General features: G+C 43.6%; 1 protein-coding gene across 1 annotated transcript; it reads right to left on the bottom strand.

Annotated features, from left to right (window-relative positions):
- Positions 1 to 1139: 1139 nt before the first annotated feature.
- On the bottom strand, positions 1140 to 15743 carry tmem170b (transmembrane protein 170B; the record flags this gene model as incomplete). Its single annotated transcript, XM_083926055.1, has 3 exons — positions 1140 to 2583; positions 6893 to 7063; positions 15575 to 15743. 3 exons carry the CDS (start codon positions 15741 to 15743, stop codon positions 2453 to 2455), a joined length of 471 nt encoding a protein of 156 aa, XP_083782181.1. The 3' UTR covers positions 1140 to 2452.
- Between the last annotated feature and the right edge of the window lie 426 nt (positions 15744 to 16169).

The raw sequence follows: 16169 nt of genomic DNA, 5'->3' as shown, positions 1-16169 counted from the left end.
ACTCTGCAGCGCTTTCATCATTCTCAAAATCCACAATCATCTTTCGAGGCAGTCAGGCTGCCACTTCATTTCTGTGCAATATCGCCCTCTTGTGTGCTGAGCCGGTACGGAAGGTGAGCTGTGTCAATTACATAACTTATTTTAACACAGAGCTCTTACCTTTAAAACCACACAGCACACGCACTTAACGACACAAGAAATCGGTTGATACAAACTGGTGGTTTCATCCCGTTGTACCACAAGCCTTTGGAGGGGGGATGGGGCAGGCCAACGTGCAAATAAAACAAATAAATCGTGGCTGTGATATCAATTAAATGACACAAAGATGATCAAATAAAGCTAGAACGTGAGCGATACTTTGGCATTACAACCTCTCTCCCTCCTGCTGCACGCGAGAGGATCTGTTTATGGGTCCAGCAATGAGCATTAAACTTAAATAAAACCAGTGTATCTTTCTATTCTCAGTGAAGAACCCAAACTAATGCACCAACAGGATACTCCAGTTTGAGTAAATACAGTAGCTTCAAGCACATTCTTGTTCTCTGCTTAACCAAAATGAGATAATCAGTGTCTACGATCACTGATTTCTGTGTATAATGCACAGCAGCTTCAGCGCACACTGTGCTAAAACAAGGCAGTTCATATCAGTGCAATATGCAAAGTTAAACTTAAGGAACATGGGTTAATCAACGAAACAAAGCAAAAGAGGAAGCCATAGAAAGATGGCCTTCTGAGCAGCAGAATCCGTCTGACCTTCTCCGCGGAGGGATGCCTTTCCATGGGGGGATTTATGCTGTAGCAGTGCAGACAATGTATGTAGTAAATCTACACCAGGACTCACACACACAGAATAGTTTGTCTGTAAATGTGACTCTCGAGCAGCAGAAGCAACCCCTTTTCATACCAACACATCTTTCTTAGAAACCTGAATAAGAGGAACCTGATCCTGATCTTACGCTGACCAGGCCTGAATGAAACCAGCTCAACGCAAACACATCTGGGGGCTTGTCCAGGCCTATGTTTGTGGTCTGTTTGGGAAAATCTTTGCTTTCTTGCTGAGAGTTAGATGAGAAGATTGACAACACTCTCGCATCTGTGGCTCAGGAGTGGGTCGTCCTCGAATCACAAAGTTGGCGCTTCGCTCCAGCCCACACGTTATCTCGTAAGATAGAATGGTGCTATATAAATAGACTCTTTTATGGTAAATATTAAACTGGAAGCAGCAGCCAGTTAGCCAGTTAGCTTAGCTTTAAACAAAGACTGTAAACAGGCAGACACAGCTTGTCTGGCTCTGTCCAAAAGGTAACAAAAGCTGCCTACCAGCACCTCTAAAGCTTAGTAACTAACATGTTATATCATGTTTGTAACTCACCCTTAAAGTTATCACACCCAGCCAAAAAAAAACCTGCAAATGGATGTTTTTAGACTGATCTTTATACCTCCTGGTTGCAGGTTTTGTTACCTTTGGACATGGTCAGGCTAGCGACTTCCCCCTGTGCCCAGTCTATATGCTAAGCTAACTATCTCGTGGCTGGGTGCACAGACGTGAGAGTAGCATCTCCTCATCCAACTCTCTGCAAGAAAGGGAATAAGCGTGTTTCCCAATGTGTCAAAATATTCCTTTAACTCCAGTCAGAGCGTTCGTTGGCACACAATTAATCAATATTTCAAACCAAACGTAGCGCCGATACTGATTTTTTTCCCCTCCACGTCGATTGATTTCACACCTTCTTAGGAAACGAAGCGTCTCAAACGTTTACAAAGTGCTAAACTCAAAGCTGCATCTCGTTCGTGAGTTGGATGGTGCAGCTTTGAAACCGGTATAGCAAAAGGAATGATCATAATAATCTGTACTTGAACACTTTGCAGACCGAGAGATGAGGCGGATGTTTAACACTGAAGAAAAATGGCGTTTTTGCTGATGACCACTGTTGGGTTGACACTTCCTAAACACCGCTCACTGCTCAACTTTTGTTCTCACGCTGATCATCGAAGGAGATCGTCGGATCACCACAGGTCGTCGCTGCTGTTTTGTTAAAAAAAAAAGAGAGTTTTTCCCCCCCCACAAGTGCAACAGAAAGCCTTCAAGAGTCAGTGGCCATAAAAGGCATCTGGATGTCCCAGAGAAGGCTGTTGGCACAAAGAAGAGATGTAACTCTGGAAACACCCCAAAACATGGCTTTCAAGTTCAGAAGCTGAGGATGGCGCCGCCTCCGCCTGGTGCTGCTCTGTGACACGAGGACAACCGGCCTGCATTGAGTTCCCTCTGAGCTGCAGCGTGATTGAACAGAGACACCGGGGGGCGCTGTCTCCTGCATCCAGCCCCAAAGGTCCAGAGCATTTCCGCCTCCTCTCCCTTCCACAAACACAGCCACCTAAAAAGTCTCTCAGTGGCTCGATCCATTCGCATCCATCTCAGCGTCTGTGCTTCACCTGGTCGAGGGGTTTCGCTTCACAGAGTGGCGAGGACGCGTGAGAGAGATATGATGATGGAGAGGGCGGTCTGGCCCACGCCTAACACCAGAGCCTCCAGCGGTGCCATGTCCTTCCCTGCCACGCGGTACACCCCCGCCACCGCTGCGCCTGAGGGGGGAAAAAACACATCACCAGTGTTAATACACACACAGCAAGTAAACAGATGGGTGCAGCGCTCAAACACAGCTGTCTGTCACGGCCTGTCACCATTACTGCAGACCGACCGTTCACAATGAGGACAAACACATCCGTCCTCGTCTCCTCAGCTGCCCGCCGGGAGCACAAAAGTCCGTTTTTGTGTCTGAATATTTGTCAAAAGATGGTTGAAGCGTTCATGTGGGGACGTTATTCAATGCAGAGCCACACGCTGTGTTCACGCTGTTTGGGCCATCGTCATGGAAACGGACAGCGACGAGAGGAACCCATTATGAATCTCTGATACCAGGACCCAAACTGAGCACAGAGTGGCCTGATTTTGCTTCAGAACTAAACAAAACTGAGAGATTAAGTTGGATTTAAAGGCCTTATAATCAGCTTTATACTGTGAGCGATGGGGTCTCACATAAGCCCACAATTCTGGTTAAAAGTTGTCCTGCCCTTGATCTTGCTTTTTGCTTTTTTTTGGACTCCTTTCATTGGTATGAGGCGGTTCAGCTGGGTGAAATATAATATATGTATAAAATGAGAAGTGAAATATTCAGAATTTTCAGGAATATTTTAAGGCAAACATTGTCCAAGTTCCAAATCAGTGTCATTATGTTATTTAATCAATTAGCTTATGTGTATTTTGCCAAATATATGAACAAATCTATTATTTATACATCAAATTCCATCATCAAATATCAAGATATTCTTAATGAACTCCACTTTAAATGCAGTTTGGGGCAACTGGCTGAAAGCACTCAGGCATTCAGATTAGATTAGATTAGTGAAAGCAAAAGTCTTTCTAGTCATTTTGAATGAACGTGTTGAGGCTGTGGTGAGTCCTGCCTCCATCACTGTCACCAAAAAGTTTTTAAAAAAAGAAGTAAAAGACGTTTGTGTAACAGTTTCCTGCAACAAGCTCCTGCACAGTCCCTCCGTCTCTTTCTTTCATTCTCTTTGAAATGAACCTGCCTTTATATCATAACAACGCTGTGACGTAAAACAATAAGTGTGAAATATAAAGTCTAGTTGTGCTTCATCAGGGGGCTGAAGAACACAACAGGGCGTCACGCAAACGGGTCATTTAAGTGACACAGCCCTGCGGAGGATGTGAATGCAGCCCATTAGCTCAGGAGCTGTTAATACTTTTTTAGTACTGAGGTGAAATGGATCGTGCCGATGTTGTTGTAGTTTGTCTTGCTCATCACGCACAGCTTCCGGAGGATATTAATGTCCTCTGAGTCATAACTAAGTCGAATATGAACACAGATACATAGTATATATATATATATATATATATATATATATATTCTCTAAATTCAGCTTGACTTTCACGTCCTGGAAACTTTATTGTCTCTAATGTCTATCACAAGAAAACGCCCATAAATCTGGATTGAAATCAACTGAAAAAGTTACATTACTACTTCAGAACTTAATGGTGCTAATTTGACAAAATGTAAATAAAAACAGGCCTAAAATATCCTGCAAAGTCCTCTCGTAAATGAACCCCATCTAATAAATATGTCGATTCTGAAAAGCGTAAAATAACAAAGCTAAAATAACAGTCTAATATTTACTTTGAAAACAAAATGTGACGATGTTCAGCTACTGTGTGAGTTTCTTTCTTCTTCTTTAAGTGACCACTGTCAGTAGATTCAGATCAAAACAAAGCTGAATTCTTAATAAATAATACCAAAGGAGATTCGCGGGTACAAGCGGCCAAAATGGGTTTTCTCAGGAGGGGGGCTGGAGTCTCCCTTAGAGAGAGGGGGAGAAGTTCAGCATCCGTGAGGAACTCGGAGTAGAGCCGCTGCTCCTTTGCGTTGAAAGGAGCCAGTTGAGGTGGTTCAGGATCATCTGGTAAGGATGAACCCTGGGCGCCTCCCTAGGGAGGTGTTCCAGGCACATCCAGCTGGGAGGAGGCCTCGGGGAAGACCCAGGACCAGGTGGAGAGATTATATCTCCACGCTGGCCTGGGAACGCCTCAGGATCCCCCAGTTAGAGCTGGTTAATGTGGCCCGGGAAAGGGAAGTTTGGGGTCCCCTGCTAAAGCTGCTGCCCCCGAGACCCGACCCCGGATAAGAGGCTGAAGATGAGATGAGATGAGATGAGACCAAAGGAGTTTTTGTTTCTTTTAATCTGATTGTTTCTTATTTAATACTTCATATTATAGAGTAAAGCTTAAGATTCGGGCTTTAAAGGTCCATGTTTTGTCTCTCTTACACTCCTCATGTTCGAGGATGACCTTCTCTTTCCTTCCGCTCAGCTGACATCGCTCCCTTTGCTCTGCCGCACTTTGACTCTAGTCCAGGCTGATGCAGACGTGCAGGTGAGACTGAGGCGCGTGTGTTCACAGTCAATAATCTGCTCCGCCTGATTGCTACACATTAATAATAAAGTGTTTTTTCTATTTTGGGGTCCAGCTTGCGTCTATGACGGAGAGTGATTCATTCAGTGGAGAGAGCTCCTGCCCTACGCTCAGATGGATTTAGACGTATTTACACGACCTGGGATCACACTCTGCGCTGAGAGGAGGGTAATAAAAGACAAAGCAAAGTTTAAATTATATCCGGTGCTTTCAGATGAACAAATAAGAATAAAACAGGTGACCAGAAAGCATGTAGCTTAAATGCAGGGTACAGCTAGATCTGGGATACAATATTGATTATTTCAGTTTCACTTTAATAACTTTGTGATATATACATTTTAAAACATTGCTACAACTGATTTGTTTGCATGTGATTTTGTATATACGCTGTACAGTATATCAACACCATAAAAGTATTTGTATTAAGCATTATTATCATGATTATTTTCAATCATATTGCCCATCCCTGCATAATCATAGGACCACATGAAGTAATCTGGGGTATTTTAATGTGACCATTACTTTGATCAGATGATCATTTTTCGAGGCACAGTTTTTGTCTTGGGCATGTTTTTACTGTCAACTTTGGCTTTTTTTGTCAAACTAATTTTTTAATGTTGTTTATAGTTTTGTTTTTAAGTAAGACGCCTCAGGATCAGGTACTAATGAAGGTTGTATGCCTCCACCAAACAGTCAAGATGAAGTTTACGTCCATAATACTGTATACACAGTGGAGACTTCACATCTGAACATCAACACAGTTTCAAGATCAATGTCACGGATTCCGGATCCGACCAAACATCTCCCCTTCTGCTCCTGAGTTATGAGACATTATGATGTCGCAGTGAGGTTGACCTTTGACCTTTTGTATTTTAACATGTCATCACTTCATCATTTTATCCTGTTAGACATTTGTGTAAAATGTTGTCATAGTTAGCGTAGAAATTCTTGGGTTATGGACAAAAGTGAGGTCGCAGTGACCTTGACCTCTGACCTCCTTTGAGTCCAACTGGACAATCGTGCCAAATTTCAAGGGGCTTCCTGAGGTATTACGTTCACGAGACTTGGATGGACAGTTGGACAACCGGAAGACATAATGCGTCCGGCTACGAATGTCGCCGTCAGCGACATTCGTGAAAGGCAGGAAAATCAGTGAAATCAGTGCAGTGGAAGAGGAAACATCCTGACTCTCTAGTTTGTTTCAAGGTCTGTAAACGCTGCTTCCTACAACTCCCAAAATGCAGCTCGGTTGCATCCTGTTGTCGTGGTCCCCGACATGTCGTCCTCGCCTTGACCTAATCAGATCTTAATGTGTATCACTGCTGGAGTGCCCCATTAAGGCCCCTGTCATTTCAGCAGTGCCTATTATGATTGAGTGTTTCATTAAGTATTAACAGAAATTAATTACGTTACCACAAACTAATGGGTCCAGGCCCACTTTGCTTAATTTGAATTTAATGTAGCTTCATAGGTCTCATGTTGGCACCAGTTTCTAAACAATTCCCAGTCTCATTGTGATGCGGTGACAGTCTTTCTTCAGAGGCTACATCACTTATTTATGAACATGTTAACTCGTGATTTTCCATAATAAATACATCAATAGCCCTGCTTAAATTATCACCACATTTTCTGAATCAAACTAAAATAACAATAAGATATGTATATTCCTTCCTGCGCTACATAAACACAAAAGGAGAGGGTAAATATCTCTCTGTCAACTCCTCTCTTCCTTTGTTTGACAGGAGTTAACACACAAACTCCCCCCATCCCTCTCTCTTTCCCACGGTGTCACCTCCCATCTTCTTCTGGCTGACTGGATGCTGAACGCTGTTGAGGTCAGTCTAATAAAGCATTAAAACAACAACAACAACAACAACAAAAAGACAGGAGTATAACTGGACTTACTGGTGATGACGCCTCCGGAGAGGGAGGCCAGGAAACCCACGCTGACCAGCACCACGGTGATGAGGCGGCCCCTCTTGTGGCGCTGCAGCATGACCAACATCAGCAGCCCCACCGCCCCGTGGACGAAGAGCGAGGAGAAGAGACACCACAGGAACACCCAGTACCACATCTCTGACAGGGGGAGACAAAACACATCAGATACTGACTCAAAAATACAAATAAAGTATTTAAAAGATTCCTGTTATGTTATGTAATGTATGTTTAACACTGAGGGGGTGCCTTTTTTTTACCAGGCTAGTTTTTATTATATGAATAGTTTAAAGTTTGTGAATAATTAGGGGCGCTGCCTCTTGAGTGACAGCTAGCTCCTCTGAGGTATACGTCAGCCAGATGGATGTTTGGCCCTCCCCCCAATGTCACATCAATACCTTTTTTTGGTAAGAGGAAACGAGTCAAAGTCTGACATGATGGCGATTCTTGTTGGCGAGGATGATTGGATCAAGTTGAGAGAACGGACCTTGAGGGAGAGGCTACGTCCATCTTTTATACAGTCTGTAGGATTTACATTTTATGATACATTACACACAATTAATCAAGCAACTATTGATAATCTCTTAAAGGGTCAGCTCAGCTGAGGAGGATGGCATTAGAGCACAAGCTTCTGGTCCATGAGTACACTTCCTTTTGTGTGATGTTACAGCTGGTAGGTGTTGTTTGGTAGAAAATAGTGAACATTAAACTGCTCACAGCCAGGTTTGTGGATTATCTTGAGTAACTGGGTCGTGATTTCTGGAAAGAGATGTTGCTGTTGGGTTTTTCAAATTTATTTTTGCTGCTTTGAGCACCACAAGCACAGTGCCATCTAGTTCCATTATATTCCAGACCAGGCAGACATCTTAACGGTTTTTTTTTTTTTTTTATAGCTGTAGCATCTTAAAATATAAATGAGAGCGGTAATAGTGAGGTACTTGCTATTGCTGCATTTTAAGTAGTGGTGAGACGGAAAAAAATAACTTTTTATTTCTGTGATTCACTGCTCTCAATAACGGTGCTCCCTCCCCTCATTTACTCTCTAGCTGACCCGACTCTGTCTCTTTTTCTTTCTCCCTCGTTGAGCCTCTGTCCAAAACTGCTCCAACATTTTGTTACTGACTTGACCATTGGACTTTGCCACAGTCCGAGCTGATTGGCTGTCGAAACAGTTGATGAGTCTTATGTTCTGAAAGCAGCTGCTGGCGACAACGTAAGCTGGCTTGAGTCAGGATGAGATGGGCCAGTTCACATCTCTGCAACCTCGTCCTGCAAATCTGTGCTCTGAACTGGGCTTAAGAGGAAAGTTATGCATTTTTGATTTTGGAGTGCACTTTGCCTTAAATGGTTTTTGTCACTTTTCAAGCAAAAAGTCGTCAAACATTTGCTGATGGAGTCTAATCAAAGTTGCATGCATTATGGGAAATGTAGGATCCATTCTTGAAGGAGCTTGGCCCACACCAGGGACTAAAAGTCAGGATTTCTTGGCTGCTGCTTAGATTTAGACCATTATTTAATCAATCTGTCTCTCAAAAGTTCTCCGACTTTATGATAGTGCAGTAATAAATTACTGCAGTACCCCATTTAGCAAAGACAGAGAGAAATGATTGATCCCTGAGGTTTTTCATTACGGTGAAGAATAGGGCAAACACTCCTCCCCGGATAGGGAAAGATAAAATGTCCTTGTCATGCAAATTCAGAGATTTCATTGCTCCGGAAGAATGTTATCCTGCTCCGTGGGCTACTGGGAGATTTCCTGATGGAGTTTTAAACAGACTTTTTTTGAGAGCGTGTTGTAGATACAGATCAGGATGCACGGATACTCTTGCTGCTGCACAAGTCTGCAAGGGAGGTTTTCAATCTATGGACGTCAAAGTCGAAGTCAGGGCTCATCGAGGAGGCAGCCGACCATGGTAATGGACCTGAGGTAGTGATGTCTGAAAGCGCTCTGAGTGAAATTTCACACAAGCTGCGAGGAGCTAGACATTAAGCAGTAAATGGTAAAATCTAATCTAAAACAATATATCACAGCCTTTTGTGAAAGTTTTCAGCCGGAACTACAGATGAAGAATTCAACATTTGTGCTGCTCATTGAGTTGCACAACTAAAAATGCTGAATTTGTTCCCAATCATCTAATTATGTACTGAGCTCACCCGACTCAAGTGTCATTGCTGAGAACACGTATCACTTTGCTGCCTTTATAACGGATTTCATAAGAAAGAAAATATCTTTATAGAAGCTGATGGACCAAATCAGAGGTTAGCTCAAAGTTTCTCTCTTCCTCCTCATCTCTCTTTCTTTCTAACAAACTGGCTTTACATGAAGAGCTCTGGCCTTGTGGCTAGCGAGGGGCCTTGCTTTGAACCAGTGACACCGTAGGAGCAAGGAGAAGCCAGCTGTCTATGGGATTATTCAAGGAGAAAAGATGGCGATCGAGGAACAAGAACGACCAACCCAAAGCTCAAGAATGTTGTGTAAAAAAAACCCCAAGCCTGTTTTGTTTGGATGATGGGATCTAAACAGGAAATGTGACATTGTTGTGTGGTATAAACATCTGAAGACCCGATTCTATACAAAGTATTCGTCAAGCACAGAGGGAGCTCTTACTCATATATCTGTTTAAGTTGTTCCACAGTCCACTGAGCGCCTGCATCTACTTATTGATCCAGCAATCAACTGTTGCGCTGGGCCGAGAGAGACGTGACAGCACAGTGACATAACGGCTCTTTGTCCTCCGTGACAGGGCACGTCAGTTAGATCACGCTGCTGTCTTTCTATAATCATCGCCCGTCCATCGAGCAAGAGAGGACGGAGATGTCTGTGAAGGGACAGGAGTCAGAGAGATGGATGCTTTCCATTCTGCTAATTGTGCTCCCTCCGGCCCGTGACCCGTAAATCAATCAAGGCCTGCCATCGCCAAGGATGTCCCAATCATTTAAATGTACCTCGGAGGAGTTTATTACAGGTTCAGGTCGTATCTTTCCGACTGTGATTATAAGCAGCCAAGCGCTAAACGCCTGTTCATGTGAGCCTCGGACTTAAACTCAAATTGGACAGGAATTTCTGACAGCTCAGAAAACTAGAGAGAGGGGACTACAAATAAAGAAAAAATTATTATTTAAGGTCCCATATTGTAGATTTATTATAAATCGTGTGAAAGTATCAAAATGCTTAATCCACAGAGGAATCCACACGGCCTGTATTCAGAGAGTGGTTTTAAACGAGCCGTCAGGACTTCCGTATGTTTGTGATGTCTCAACTATACTATTTAAAGGTAGAAGGTGACACTACAGTGGTGTTACAGTCATTCCCTGGCTGCAGTGACGTCAAGTGCGCAGATGTGGAAGAACCCAACAGGGCTGACCAATCAGAGCAGACTGGGCTTTTCCAGGAGGGGGTCTTAAAGAGACAGGCGCTAAAACAGAGCGTTTCACACAGAGGGTGAATACAGGTAAATTCAGACAGACTATGAGAAAAATAATGTGTTTTTTGAAAATTAAAGCAGGTAAACATGCTCTAGTAGAAACCAAAAATACAAGTATGAATCTAAACATTAGCATAGTCTGTCCCCTTTAAGTAAAAGTAGCAGTGAAACTGTGTAAATTTACTCTTTTACAAATACAATTCTTGCATTCAAAGTATTAGCATGAAAATATACTCAAGGTACCAAAAGTAAAAGACCTAATAATGTAGAATGATCCATTTCAGAATAATTTACATTATTTGATGATAAAAAAAAGCATGTAAACAAATACACTCTTCACATAGTTTTGCTTGTATCTGGTTTCACTTGTTAAGAAACTGCTACAAACATGTTTCACAGAGCCACGTTGGACCAGTGGAAAGTACCCAGATACATCCCGCCCTGCTCCATCAGGATCCCTCATCAAGTCCCAGTTGCACAGGCCGGGCATCTGTCGGCCAACTTAAGCCTGAACGGATTAACGCAATGCTCAACACAGGAGCATGTGGGGCCACAGGAGGACGTGTCCAACAAACCCCACCTCTGTTATGTCCCGTTAGCAGCACCACTGGCACCCAGAGCACCGACTCAATCACAAGATTGAGATACTTGTTTACTTAACTATCTTCATTTGATGCTACTGTTATATTTCTACTGTGCTTCATTTCAGAGGCAAACATTGTACTTTTTACTCCACTGCATTTACAGCTACGAGCTATGAATATGAGTTAACAGTTCTCCAAACTTCTCAGATGATTTCATCATTTCCCATAATCACCTCATGATCCCTCAGATTTATCTTGTGACTTTTGGAGGAGGTCAGAACCCTTATGTTGGGAACCACTGGACAAGACTGTATAGACCCAACTACAATGTTTGTTTTACAATAACTTTCAGGCAGAAAAACCCTGCTTCACGTAAACACAGTTCAACGGCGGTGGACAAAAGGGGGTGAGGAACAAGTGGACACACAGTCCTCTTGTCACGTACCGTATTTGATGCTTTCATATCTCATTAATAACACCCCTTTGACTAACGCAAGGTCAGAGACAACCTGTTGGGCCACAGACTAAAAATACACCACCCAAAACTAGCAGTTAGTCCGACCGATGGTGAGATTTTGCCGTTGGTAACCCTAAACTTGGTTTAACAAAAATGTAGTCAAATGAAAACAGTACATAAAATCAGCTCAGCAGAAACGTCAGATAGGTCAGACCACCAGGTGTTACTATATATATGGTATATGGTAAATGGACTTGTACTTATATAGCGCCTTTCTAGTCTTCTGACTACTCAAAGCACTTTCACACTAATTGTCACATTCACCCATTCACACTGATGGTAGTGGACATCTACATACCATCTAACCTAACCATTCACAACACATTCCCGGGGTTCAGTTTCTTTCTGAAGGACACTTCGACATGTGGACCTGAGGAGCTGGGGATCGATCCGACGATCTCTCGAATGGAGGATGACCCACTCTACCACTGAGCACACAGCCGCCCTGGATATATATATAGCTTTCATGTTATAATTACGTCTGAAAACTTCAACAGAAATGAACAAGTTTGCCAACTGCACATATCTCAACCATGGGGTGTCTACCTGGAAGTGATGTGTTGCTAATGCGGCAGTGATTTGGTCTACTGTATAAAAGTTAAAACCATCTCCACCTTGACCAGCTACTGTACAGTCCCCAGTATTCAATCTAATAATGTCATATATATAAATAAGAATATATGAGTCCCAAGTGCCATTTTTCTGCAGAACTTTTACTTTTCATATTTGAAGTTTGCTGATAAAACTTTTGCTCCGTAACTTCCATTCTGAACGCAGGACTCCTGCTTGTAATGGAGTATTACTACATTATGATATTGCGATCAACTAAGACCCAATTGTCTGTCAAACCTGTTGTTGATGGATAAATGGGAAATAGTCACCTGTCAAGCTGAACACTAACACTTGAATGACTTGGTAAGAAAGGGATTTCTTTTGTCCTTCTTCTAAAGCTGGTAGGGAGAAATGTTTCAGTGAGAGCACACGGCTGCTTATTTACCCGGGCTGATAGAAATGACTCTTGGCAGGTCATTTTTTTCAGTTTAGCAGATGCTGGAGGCTGAGTTGAACATTTAATTTCAGGGGACAGCGGTGCAGGTGGTCACAGTCACAGTTTGGAAACAGCACCTGTGGGGCGAGAGATGTGCTCGACTCGAGTGCTGTGTCATGTTCAGAGATACCAAAATACAGTCCGAGCACGGCATTAACTTCTGCTAATCCGCAACGAACGGACCGAACGAGGTCTTTGTCTGCACGGCAGCTTTAGGGCTCGCCTGTCAACAGAGAGGCGTAAAAAAAAGCAGGAGATCATGTTTTTTTTTGGTGGCTTGATAAGAGGTCAGTTTCTGCACGAACAAGTCAAAGCGGCAGGACGGCAGGAGCTCTGCGAGGGCTTTGAGTTCATCCATCAGGGGGAAGAACGATGGGTTTGTCCCGGTACAGGGAGAGAGAGAGGTTGGCAACCAATTTCGGACCTTTGGTTTCCATCAGTGGCAAAAGCTTTTTAACAGTAAACAGGAAAATGTGCAACCAAAAATATTAGTTTTAATATTTTTTGCATTGGTGATATTTAAATATTGCTGTTACCGTCAGAAGTGGAACCATCGCCGCAGGTGCGTTGATGTGTTTACTCACATGCTACAGACATTTGTTTAAAGCAAACGAAAGTTGTTTGACTGTGGAGTGAAAACTTCAACTAACCCGTCAACATCACAAATGTTTTTGCACTATTTGCACATATTTACTCATATTTATTCACTCCATATTATATTATTACAAAACAAACAAAACAAGAACAAATGCACTATATGTATATATGTCTATTTATATTTATTCCCTTTTTAAATTTAACTTTATTGCTTATTTTTGCCATTTTTTATCTTATTTTGTAATATTCTGTTGCTGCTGTGACAAAAAGAATTTCCCCGTATGCAGAAAGGTTTTTCTGATTCTGAACCTGAACGGAAAACAGAAAGGGGCCCTTTTAAGTCACAGTTTTATGATTAGGCTGACGTATAACTTCATGTATAAGATGACGACAAATGGCCACCGTATTTTCTGTTTGGGTGACCGTAAGCTGATGCCTCGTTGTCTGGCAAACACTTTTAAAAGATAGTATGGAGTCTGTAGCATAAATGTTCTTTAGTTTTATTTAGAGATTCATATTTTAGAAGAAGAAGAAGAAGAAGAAGAAGAAGAAGAAGAAGAAGAAGAAGAAGAAGAAGAAGAAGAAGAAGAAGAAGAAGAAGAAGAAGAAGAAGAAGAAGAAGAAGAAGAAGAAGAAGAAGAAGAAGGAAGAAGATGAAGAAGAAGAAGAAGAAGAAGAAGAATTACTCTATTTATCCCACAATGGGGAAATTTAATTTTTAGAACCTGGGAACATAAAACTATCCGTGTGTTATCGCGCCACGCTGATATGAAGTATATAATTTGGGTGGTGGTCAAACCCCTATATATTTCCAATAGCAGCCATAACACTGCAGCTCATATTTACAGACCATAAAGCAAACTATCTTCCTTTTATGGTTTGCTGAAGTGAAACTGCTGCGAGAACACAAATCATAAACAGGAAACTCATGTGTTTAGCAACTCCCTGGTGCCTCACGGAAAGGGCAAAGGGGTTCGACGTATATATCAAGAGTTTACATGTGCTTCTGCAGTGAGTCGCTCTTGTTGTGCAGCGCTGACACTCCCTCTCTCCCCCTGACCTTATCTCGTGTCTCAGGAGGTCGTTTTTCACCTGGCTGTTGAGCCGCGGTGGCTGACGGGAGAAATCGGGTGGAAAGTTTTTCATGCACCGTGCTCTCTCAAGTCTCCCTCACAAGCTTTGCTGCTTCCACAAACTTCCACATGCGCTGCTTAGTCAGCATCATTAACTACCTTCTCTTTTTTCCCCCCTCTCCGCTCTTGCTTGATGTGTTGTCTCAACACAGGATGTCAGCTGCGTTTCATAAGATGGGTCTGTGCCAACTTGGCTATGATGACCACATGTCCGCCTCTGCTTCCCTATCTCTCTCTCTCTCTCTCTCTCTCTCTCTCTCTCTCTCTCTCTCTCTCTCTCTGCAGGGAAGAATTCAACAATGTCTATAATCTTGTGTTTATGGTGACCGGGCGGTCCTGATGTTCCTGTACACATCACCCCCTGTTTCCCCTTCATACATTCAGAAAATAATGAAACTGTTTGGATCAGATGACGGCCCGCAATTTTGTTCTTGCTGAGGAAGTGCAGCCAGCCTGTAGAGGAAGAGATAAAATGTCTGCTTCTCTTGTTTTCTTTTTTTAATCTGCACTTGACCGACAGTGTTTTCACCCCCAGATCGTGCCCGTTGAAACTCCCCCACACCTCAAGAAAATGCATGGATCACCGCCAGAGTATTAGCATCTATTGTGGGAACATTGTCAATCGTGTCCATGTGAAATAAAAACCTTAGGGAACAAGTTCATCATCAGAACAGTTCCTTGTTTGAGAGGAACTCTGCAGGAAGCACCTTACTATGTTGTCATTGGGATACTCCAAAGCTCCATATTTGCAGCTTATTAATATCAGTGCATGGAAGCTTTTTATGACCTGGCCCCAGCAGTTAAAAAGCACACTGAGAAAAGCATGGATTCAAAACTGAACCTCACTGTTCTTGGAGTCTAGACCATCCCAGACACATGCCCAGAGTTGAGGATGCTGCCTCTAATTGCCCCCTTGATTACTGGACTGCAAGACAAAGGGTGGAGAAGGGAGGGAAGGGGGGTCGACACTCATTTACTACACAGTCAAGGCGCATTCACGCAGCACAAAGATTAATTAGTCGCATGTTGTGATTACTTTGATGTCATCCACTGACTCCGTACGCGTGAACAGAGGAGTGGCATTTTTTTATATTTATTATTGTGGCCCGGGCGGCATCCACTCGCTGTGCAAGGGGGGCTGGGGTTGTACAGCTGCTGGTACGGACCTGCCCTTTCTGCTCAGTGAAAATACCACACATGTAGGTTTATTCTGCTTTAAAATGGACGCGCAAAAACGCCACCCATAGGCGACACAACTATACAGTGTATACCGGCTGGTGGTGCAGGACTTGTGTGTGAACAGCTGAATGCATGAAAACAGAATAACGGCACCTTTCATTGCGCATACCTGTGAAGTGCTGCAGCGTCGTGCCTTGCACCCAAAGGCTCAGCACTTGCTGCACCGACAGATTAACGGAATAATCCCGGTCCGTTGTCATAGTTCTGCCGCCGCCGCCGCAGCCCGGGTTCGCACCCCTCTTTATCGAATAGCTGTACTTGGCTTTAGACGAAGGCATGGAGGAGACCGGGGTGGCACGGGAGGGATGTGAGGCGGCTCTCCCCCGGTGCGGCTCGCTTCTACCGGTGCCTCTGCTTCGGCTTGACGTCCGTCTCCGCACCGGGAAGAAGGGTAGGGCCGCTGGCTGGTCGGTTCATCCTCGGTGGTGGTGTCGGTGTCGGTGTGGAGGCCATGATGGGGATGGCAGCGGGAGCGCAGGCAGGCAGGCAGGCAGACGCACACGGTCGGCTCGTCCTACATCGGCTGGCCCGGCTACATAACCCTTAAAGGGCCAGTCGCCTGATTCGTGGAGGAGGGGGGGGACCGTTTACGGTGACACATCCTCGGTTTACTGACGTCGCTTAATGAATGGGGAACAAAAGAGGAGGTGTTTGCGCAGAAACTGTGCGTAATCGCTTGGATGATTAGCGGTTAGAGAGAAAAA

Source organism: Echiichthys vipera (assembly GCF_963691815.1).
Source record: "Echiichthys vipera genome assembly, chromosome: 13".
Taxonomy (NCBI): Eukaryota; Metazoa; Chordata; class Actinopteri; order Perciformes; family Trachinidae; genus Echiichthys; species Echiichthys vipera.
Note: the sequence above shows the minus strand (reverse complement) of the source record. Positions and strands in the feature narration are given on the sequence as shown.